A 10,180-nucleotide genomic window follows, 5' to 3' on the forward strand; every position below is an offset into this window, starting at 1 on the left:
TTTCTTTCTCTTAGGCCAAATTCATCGCATCTTTTAAAATATTCTCTAAGTCTACTTCTACGATTTGAATAAAAAAGCCAATTAAGAGCCATTTTAACTTTTTCAATTTCAACATTTAAAATTCGCATGCCATCACCCACAATTAAATGGTAAATATGACAAATACATCTAACATGAAAAATATTACTAAATACAGGACTTAGTATCGTGGTAAGCAAGGCTACAGCATTTGTGTTACTAGTAGCATTATCCATTGAAACTGATATTATTTTATCACTAATGCAAAAATATCTACAAATATCCGCAATCGTGCTAGAAATAAACTGCCCTGTGTGACGTGAATTAATTATTCTATAAGCAATAATGCGCTTTTGCATTATCCAATGCTCATCAATCCAATGACTGGTAACAGTAAGATAATCACAGTCATTACCACTTCTACCAATATCAGTTGTAATAGCAAGACGACAATTTATATGAGTAAATAAATAGCGCAAATATTGTTCATATTCATGTTTATATTTATAAATATCACTCTTTACGGTTGTGCGAGGAAAACCTTTATAAGTAGGATTAAAAATTTTTCTAATATAATGCACAAAGTGGGGGTTAGAAGGAAAACTATAGGGTAAGCACATAACAGTGACCATTTTTGCCAATTCTTCCCGATCTTTTTTTGGATCATAATATAAAATACCACCGGTAACAGTGTTAATTCCCGGTTGAAATTGATTTGACCCGGTACTAAGGTCAGCCTGACTAGGTGTACTTGTCCCCTCAGCCAAAGTTTTCATACAAAAATATCTAGTTTTATCTTGAGGGTGTAGCAATATGTGTCTAGCCAAACTTCCCGTACCCCCCCGACTTCCAACATATTGAAAAACTAACTCTTTGCCACAAGTTTTACACTTAGCCTTATTTTTTTCTCTTAGTTGAGTAAAAAATTGCCAAACAAGAGATGTTTCTGCCCGTTTAGGAGGTTGTCTAGAAAAAGTAGGGGCACTAATAGGAGGGTCAGATGGGAGATCATCTAGATTATTATTAGTTGGGTTAACTTCAGGAGCATGACTAGTGGGTGTATCATCATCCGGTTGCGTTTCATCAAAATCTATTTCTTCATCATCATTTTCATTAATAGTTGGATTACCATAAAGAGCATTCATATATTCATGGTTTAATTGTTCACCGGGTACTATATTATGGAAAAATTGACTCTCGGTAAATTGTAATAAACTATTATCGCTATCAAGAATAGGAGGTGTAGGACGGGTAACATGTTTGGGTCGTGGAGCCGGGGGAAGTGGAGGAGGAACATATTGGCCACTAGATTCACCAATCTTCGATTTTCCCTTATTTTTACTAAACATATTTTTTAAGGAATAAGCCATCTTAATTAATCAAGCAAAGTAAATAAAACAATAAAAATTATAATATTAAAACTTAAGAGTTGGAACGAGTTTACCGAATTGACGAACAACTTGTTGGAAATTGATTATCGTTGAAGACTTCAATTCACCAACTTCACAATTGTTTCACAAATTGTAACAATAAAGTAAGCAATAGTAGAAGTAAATTAGAGAGAGATTGATGATTTTGTAAGAAAAAATGAAATAATGATAGAGTATTTATAGTTGAAAATAGGGAAAAAGTGTAATTATAAAAAGTTTGGGATTAAAACAAAGTTGAGGGGTTAAATGGCTATTTCATAAATAGCCAACGGCTATTTTTTACAGCCCAACGGCTATTTTTTTACAGTCAAACGTTTTAAAAAAAAAAAAAAAAAAAAAAAATTTAAAAAAAAAATAGCCGTTGGGCCCGCTAGGCCCGCTAAGGGCACCGGGCCGGTCCCGGTTCGGTCCCGGGCCCTGGCGGGCCAAGCGGTCCCGGGCCTAGCGGGCCAAATCAGAGGACCGGCCCACGAGACCGGACCAGGCCCACTAAAACCGGACCAAACGGTCCTGGCCCGTTTAACCGTTTGGCCCGTTTGGCCCGCGGTCCTGGGCCGGTCCCGGGCCTGGACCGGCCCACTTGCCAGTCCTACCTTACCCCTATCCCGAGGGATAAAGAGGTTGTTTCTGAAAGACAGAGTTCGACCTTTAAAATTCATAACTTAAAACTCATTATATTTATTAAATTATACGTTCAAATATAAATTTTTTTTGAAACTTTAACGACTATTTACATATATATATATATATATATATATATATATATCTATACCTTGTATCTAAAATACTAAATTCAAATGAATCCATTGCTTATGAGCTGGTCCTGAGTTGTGTAACTCTCCTCAAGCGGATTATCAAAGACGAGATCAGGTCACTTGATCATCAGATCTATTAGTATTCACTTGACTAATTAGTTGAATATTCATAACGTACGACAATTTTTGTATATCCAATGGTTTATAATATCTTATCTCAATTTATAATAAGAAGAAAATAAGAATGTTAAAGTTTAAAATTTTGACACAAAAGATAGGTTTGTGAGAGATGGTGGGATTGGGGTCAAGGGATGAAATGGGACCAGGGCGCGTGGGCGATTGCTTCAAGGTATGTGGGGCCGTTTTACGTAGAAGGCCGCTCAAATCATATGTCATATTTTAGGAGTATGGCCCATCACCATTAAGGTGGGTGGCTGAGGTGGTGATTCGGGGAGTTCAGAACTTAAATGCTGTTTTTTTTTGTCATGTAAGACGGAAATAAGTGTAAAAAGAAAAATGACTTATTTATATATAACGTTCTTTTAAAGAGCGTTATATATTAACGGACGTTAAGGTATAGCGCTCCATAAAAAAATATTATACATCTATAACGTTGTTATTAAAGGCGTTATATGTATAGCGTTTTTTTAAATAGCGATATACATGTTTTGTGGGCCCACCAATAAGTCTCTTGCATTTAACTGACATAACAATAATTCAAATGGGTATAGCGCCCTTTAAAAGAGCGTTATACCTAAAATAATTCAGCCCCCTCCCCCCGCTAGGCATTGCCTTATTTAAAGGCGTTAGGATTTTACAAAAATCCATTCAAAAATATTCGTAACTCCTGTTAAAATTTTTCTTCTTGTTAAATTCTCAAGCATTTTTTCATAATGTCTGAAGAGCGAAAAGTACGGTTTCATTATATTGGGGGGTGGGGTGGGGTAGGGGTGAGGTTGTGGTGGCGAATAACATGTGAGCTATAGTTTATCTTCACAATGTCATGTTAAGTTGTCACTTACAATGGAGTACGATACATTAGTATCGTTGTTATGTAAAAAAATAAGTGTGAGGAAACGTTCGGTGAACCTTAAAGTAACCGGAAGATATCCGTATTCCGTCACTCCGCAAGAGGTTGCTTGTTACGTTGAGTTTAACATCAACGATGATGAAACTTTGAGAGATTTTTTGAGGACTCCGGATGAATACCGAAAATTTCTTGTGATAAAATGTTGGAAATGTACGTCAAGGTCAAAGACGTTCGCAATAATGAGGTTGAGCATAGTAGGGATAACCCTCAATCGTCGGGTAGTTATTCTGGAGCAGTTTTTGCCGGACAGATTCCGGCTGAAAGAGTTTGTCCTGATTTAAACTTATCACCACGGGAGAATGAGGAGCGAGGAAATAATTTCTCTCCTGCTTTACATAATCCACAAGACGAGTGGTAAACTTCAATTTTCCTTAGTGTTACGATGTATATTTTTGTTGTATTGAATTTGCATTAACACTCATATATTCCATAGGGGGTACCGGCCAAATATGACTTTTACAAGTTATGAACCCATGCCCAGTTGGAATATGCGTAGTTCTGCAATTTTAGATTATGGTGGTCCATCCGGGAGTCATCACCAACAGGATAATGTCCATCAAGGAATGCCAACATATTACGACTTGTAAGTGAAGTGATACAGCTATATGGAAAGTATTTATTAATTTGAGTAGCTTATTATTTTGTTGTTTGTGCAGTGAAAACGAGCAAGTTGAACCACCTGTCCTGACTCAATTGCCCGAAGATGACATATTAAATCGGGATCTAGCAGATGCATAGAGTGAGGAAGAGAACAATGATTATGACAACAATGCCGATGATTCCGAAGACGACACACCTTTCCCTCGTGAGGATGGTGATGAGGAGGAAGAGAAGGAAGGACCTGATTTGACGAGGGAGTATGCTCCACCCCCCGTTAGACCAAGAGTGTACGAGTCCCAAGTGTCGTTTCATTCAAGGAAGATTCCCTACCTTGATCATTTGCCAAGTATGCCGGATGTGGATGCTCTCACAAGGGATTTTGATGAAATTCGGACAATAATATGGGATGATTCTAGACCAACGGTGCTAGCAAAGGGCATGCTTTTTCCTGATAAAGCGCGCCTAAGCAGGGCGGCAAAAATGTACAGGGTAAAAGAGTGTCGTGAGATGACGGTATGGTAGTCAAGTCCGAATGTATACAAGGTTGTTTGCCGCAGATAGTTTACGGGTTGTCTTTAGATGCTCCGTGGGAGCAAGAAGAATACAGGTCTGTGGAAAGTGGGTAAATATATTCCCACCCACACATGTGAAATAGACACATTTAATTGGAATCACTACAACTTGGATATTGACTTGATTCCTCTTGTCCTTATTCCATACCTTCAAGCGTCCATAAGGTATAGAATCAAAGAGTGCATTACATCAGTCCACCAGGAATATGGCCATACAATTACCAAAAGAAAGGCATTTCTCGGGCGCAAACGTACGTTTGAAATTATTTATGGTAACTGGGATAAGTCATTTGCAGCTTTACCCAGGTATATAGCACTGCAACACTTTAACCCCGGGACGGTTGTTGAATGGAAGCTTGAGCGGAGTCCGGAAAGACCAGAATATAATTTCAATTACGTGTTCTGGGCATTTAAACCAACAATTGATGGTTTTCCACATTGCCGACCAGTAATATCCATAGACGGCACTCATGTCTATGGAAAGTGTGATATCAAGTTGTTGATCGCCATTACAGTAGATGATAATGGACAAATATTTCCTCTAGCTTTTGCTATTTGTGTCAATGAAAGCCAAGAGACGTGGATGTTATTTTTGAACCATTTGAAAGAGCACGTCGTCAAACAACGTTCCGGTATTTGTATAATATCTTATCGGCATGGTGGTATCTTAAGTTCTGTAGAGAATTTACCTGCATGGCAAGAACCTTATACCTACCATCGTTACTGTGTGAGGCACCTGAAGGCCAATTTCCAGAAGGCACATCCCAACAAGGATATGCATGATTTGATGTGGATGGAAGCAACAGACCACCAAGAGAATAAATTCTGGAGGCACATGGAATCTATCAGACAGGAAGACGAGAGAGCCTATCGTTGGTTGATGCAACATGAGCTTGACAAGTGGACTTTACATGCGGATGGTGGAAGAAGATGGGGAGTTCTGACTACAAATGTGTCACAGTCTTTCAACAGGTTATTGAAGTCTGCAAGAGGATTGCCTGTCACTGCCATGGCGCGCATGTCGTTCAAGCAGATGGTGGAGAGGTTTGTTGAAAGGGCTACAGCTGCAACGTTATTTATGGAAATGGGTGTTGAATTTATGCCACTGCCGATGAAGAGATTTGAGAAATACAGGCGGTGAGCACATTGGCATTCATTTTTACAGTATGATCAGGACATAAATATTTTTAAAGTTCGCACCGCTATCCATCAAAATCGGGGAAATAATGTACATACCATAAATGAATCTACAAGGTTATGCTCTTGTGGGAAATGGTTCATCTACCACATGTCGTGCTCACATGCTATCAAATACTTTCAACATGTTTGTTTAGGGCCAACCAACTACGTTGATAAATAATATAGTGTTGTTGCATACTTAAACACCTATAGTGGGCAGTTATAGCCAGTGGTTGTTGAGCATTATTGGCCGCCGGAACCATTTAAAATGGTGTGTAACAAGGAGTTTTTGTGTCGAATACAGGTGCAGAAGAGAATGCGTATACAGAACCAAATGGATATTAGTGATACCGTTTATGCGCGCAAATGTGGTATATGCTCACAAACAGGACATGACCATTAAAAATGTCCTTCGGCTGGTTTGGGTGGCGGTGGTAATCCAGCTCCTGGTGGGAGTTCTACTAATGTACCCAACTATCAAGGATACACGTAGTAACTGGGTTTTGTAATGTAGTTATAATAAGTGTATGTACTTGTTTATGTTGTAAGATGTATCAAATAAAATTATGTTTCCATTGTTGTTAAATCTTATTGAATATATATAGAGCGGTTAAATACTACATTATGTGTTAGCATAGCGTGGTTAAATATTACGTTATGTGTGTTGTCTTGTCGAATTGAAAAACTGCCCGCCTGCGAAAAAGTTATTTTGTATCCGAAATAATCTTTAACACACGAAGCATAGCGCGGTTAAATACTACGTTATATGTGTTGTCATGTTGATCTGAAAAGTTGCCCGCCTGCGAAAAATTTATTTTGTATCCGAAAGAATCTTTAACACGTGAAGCATAGCGCGGTTAAATACTATGTTATGTGTTAGCATAGCGCGGTTAAATATTACGTTATGTGTGTTGTCTTGCCTATAAATAACAGATGCATTCTAGTTATTTTTTGCGCTTAACAATAACCAATAGCAAAACTCTCCATAAAAGCAGGGTTTTTTTTTCGCTTTAACAAATGTCTGAACGCCTTTATGTACCAAGGTATCAATGCAGCAAACAATGTAAGATGACGGATTGTTGGGATGATGGTGAAGTTGGGCGCCTATATTGGATGTGTGAGAGCAAGTTTTATAGGATTCCCGACGAACCTATTTGCAATTTTGAGGTATGGATTGATGAACCCTGTAAGCAGGAATGCTACAAACAAACTTTGCAGTATATTCATGATTTAAACAAAAGATATGAACGTGATGAGGTTATGTATAAATGAGAAATTACGGCGTTGAAGGAGAAACTAAAAGAGGTGGAAGAAGAAAAAAATAAGTTGTTGGATCAATTTGAGTGGTTGAAGAAGAGAATAGTTGATTAAACAAACCAATGTATGTGTTGAGTGTTGTATTTTATCTTTATTCTTTCCATGTCATGTATTTTCATTATGTGTGCCGAATTTAAATTATGTTAAGTTGTTGTGTTTGTGTTTGAATTTGTGTTTGTGTTGCAGTATTAAAATAATGAAGAACTCGGGAAATATATACATAATGCGCATATAACGAAAACAATAAAAAAATTTGCTATTATTTACATCAAATACAAAATAAAAAATAAAAAAATTCAATGTGTTCCACAACCTGTGTGCTTCAATGCAGCCGCTGGCTGAGGCGCATCCCATCCCTCCTCGCTACGCTATCAGGATCATCCTCATCTCGTCGCCTCTTTATAGCAGGATGCGCTGCAACATGATCATCAATAATGCTGGCAGGATCGGTAGAAGGGGTCGTCGGTCCAGTAGTAACCTACAGAAGAATAAGTCAGCTCAGTATAGGAAAATATATATTAAGTTATAACAATTTAAATTGTCTTACTAGGATCTCGTCGGGCTCCTGAATATAATCATCCGTCGCAACCAGGTCAACATCGCACAAAGCGGCCTCCGTGACGGGAGAGGATGAAGCCTTAATAAGAAAATTAATAAGTTTATTTATGAAAAATAAATGAGAAAAGAAAAACAAATTTAAAGTAAATACCAATAAAAACATACCTACGCCTGTAAAAGCTCCCCAGCACCCCTCGATGATAAGCCATAACTCAGCCGACGCCCACTATCCACATCTCAGGTCGGCCGATCCTCAGCAGCGGTCGATGGGCCTGGGAAGTATGCATCCCAATGCTCTCCGGTAATGTCCGTGCCCATGATCAATAATGGACCTAACGGAGTCACCTGCGAAGTCCCTGGAGTGAGCTACAGCCCAAGGCTGAATGACGGCATGCTGATGGGATACTCGTTCGGCTCATGAAGGTTATCCGGCAGATCAACATCAACATCATCAACAAGGGCCTCAACGCCCCCTTGCTGGGGACCATCTCATCGCCGCCCACCACGACCACGTGGGACAGCCCTACCTCGTGGAGCACCCCTACCTCGCTGGTACTACTCTGGCGCCACATAAGCAGGGTTGTGTCCTAAGCGCTGATCCTCTCGGGCTCGCTGCAGTGTCCGGGCAGCCACCTCTGCAATCTGCCAGCCATAATCGTGCGAAGAGGCCGCTCCCTCGCCGGCATGTTGCTGCATCTGCAATCCCATATGGTAGACTATATGTAGGCCAATAGCCTGCACAACGTATAAAATATAAACTACAGAACACTATGTTACAGTTATATAAGTAATAATACCAGAAAACATACCAGGGCCTCATGCCACCCGGCGTTTGGAACCTACCGACCGCCAGCTCGATGAATGGGATTCCCGACGAAAAGTCGGGTAACGCGGAGGTACCAGAGCATATACTCATGAATAGTATCCGTCTGGCTCTGTGAAGGGGGGGGAGGGGCTGAATCATGTCAGCTCGTTGGTCCCAAGTATCGACATGCGCCTCTAGCCATGCCACATATGCGTCGTCCACCCTGGAAATATCATCCCGTTGATAATGTGTGGGCTCCCATGTGGGCCCTCTCGGTACAAGCTGCGGACGGCCAAACTGGCGAAGTACCCGTTCCGTGGCATGATGCTCCACAATATCGAGGCACATCAGCGGGACGGAAGTGATCCAAACACCTATCAAGTCGTCGTTGTATGGCGTACAGATGAACTATTAAATAACAACAGAAAACGTGAGTATGCGCGCAACATATGGGAAGCTATACCAAGTAAACTTAGGTATACAATTACCTGTGCGCCCTCCAGCATATCCAACAAACCCCTGCAAAGGGGGAGATTATGTTGAGCCTCGTAGATATGTACGTATCCCCGCCGGAGAACCCACCTCCTAGCTAGAGGGAGAAATGGAGGTGGTACATCCAGAGGTAATGGTGGTAGAGGTGGCTGCAACTGCAGGAACCGCTCCCAGGCCCAAACCTAACATAAAAAGTTGGCATAAAATTTAAGATAAAGTTTTACTAGATATGTTATAATGAATAGAGTATTCGAATATGTTGTCACCTGTAGCAGCGGCAAAAATGCACATCCGTCATGTTGGGTGCCCATGATCGCCCGACATATCTGCCTGTACAAGTAGGCGAGAACAGCAGCACCCCAGATGTACTGGGGTAAATCATCTAGCCGCTGAAGATGATGAAGAAATCTCAAGCTGACTAGGTTCCCCGAAGTGTTCGGGAACAAGACCCCTCCAAACATAAGGAGCAGCAGCAACCTCGTATCCCGGTGAATATGCAGATCATCTGTTTCGCCAGTGATGTCAGTGTATAATATCTCCAAATGTTGTCGAATAGCTGTCAAACTCATGCGACTGGCCCCTGAGTGTGCAGTCTCATCCTGTGGCCTGAAACTAGTGAGCTGCTGCAGCATGTCAAAATGTTGCCCACGCGTCATCTCTCCCATGGGCCGAGGCAGTGCAACAGGCAGTCCATCAACATGCAACCCATATAAAACCTTCACGTCCTGTAGCGTGATGGTGGCCTCGCCAATGGGAAGGTGGAATGTGTGCGTCTCTGGTCGCCATCGCTCTATCAGGGCCGTGACCAAAGACCAGTCGAGCTGCAGCCGCCCGATCTCTAAATTCCTGTAGAAGCCCGTAACCCGCAGGCGCTAGACTACACGGGGGTGGAGATCTATGTCTTTCATAAAATCTCACATGTCGTCCACTCTCCTGTCGCGGAGAGTCTGGGCCAGTAACTATCCTCCCATACATGGGCGACCCTATGATCGCCCTGTAACACTAATAGCTCATCGCAGAAAGGTCTGGGATGCATAGGTGGCACGTCCATGTCGTCTAACTATTAAATAATTAATTTTAATAGTTATAAAATATTTAATTAGACAGAGTATATATCTATGGGTTCCAGGCTCGATATTTGAGACCCAGTAGCACCAAGCTATCCTGAATTCTTGTATGTGTCAATTTTATTATTTTACATGTTAGTTTCATAATTTTGTCTGTTTGTTCTGTAAATTAAATAATTAATTTTTATAATTATACAATATTTAATTGGACAGAGTATTAACATATGGGTTCCATGCTCGATATTTGAGGCCCAGTAGTACCAAGCTATCCTGAATTCTTATATGTGTCAATTTTAT

General features: G+C 40.6%; 1 protein-coding gene and 1 long non-coding RNA gene across 2 annotated transcripts; one reads left to right on the top strand and one right to left on the bottom strand.

The window, feature by feature from the left end:
* Window positions 1–4,472: 4,472 nt before the first annotated feature.
* Window positions 4,473–5,606, top strand: LOC138898114 (uncharacterized). The gene has a single exon (XM_070184151.1). The coding sequence runs from the start codon at window positions 4,473–4,475 to the stop codon at window positions 5,604–5,606; it is 1,134 nt and encodes a 377-aa protein (XP_070040252.1).
* A 1,568-nt stretch (window positions 5,607–7,174) lies between these two features.
* LOC104093422 (uncharacterized) lies at window positions 7,175–8,992 on the bottom strand. Its single transcript, XR_011410125.1, has 5 exons — window positions 8,813–8,992; window positions 8,329–8,732; window positions 7,685–8,254; window positions 7,509–7,598; window positions 7,175–7,439 (listed from the first exon to the last, which is right to left on the bottom strand). It is a non-coding gene; the product is annotated as an uncharacterized lncRNA (long non-coding RNA).
* Window positions 8,993–10,180: the final 1,188 nt, after the last annotated feature.

The sequence above is a fragment of the Nicotiana tomentosiformis genome, chromosome 8, assembly GCF_000390325.3.
Source record: "Nicotiana tomentosiformis chromosome 8, ASM39032v3, whole genome shotgun sequence".
Taxonomy (NCBI): Eukaryota; Viridiplantae; Streptophyta; class Magnoliopsida; order Solanales; family Solanaceae; genus Nicotiana; species Nicotiana tomentosiformis.

Coding starts and splice junctions, on each gene's coding strand:
- LOC138898114 (XM_070184151.1), top strand. CDS start 4,473: ATGCTCCGTGGGAGCAAGAAGAATACAGGTCTGTGGAAAGTGGGTAAA.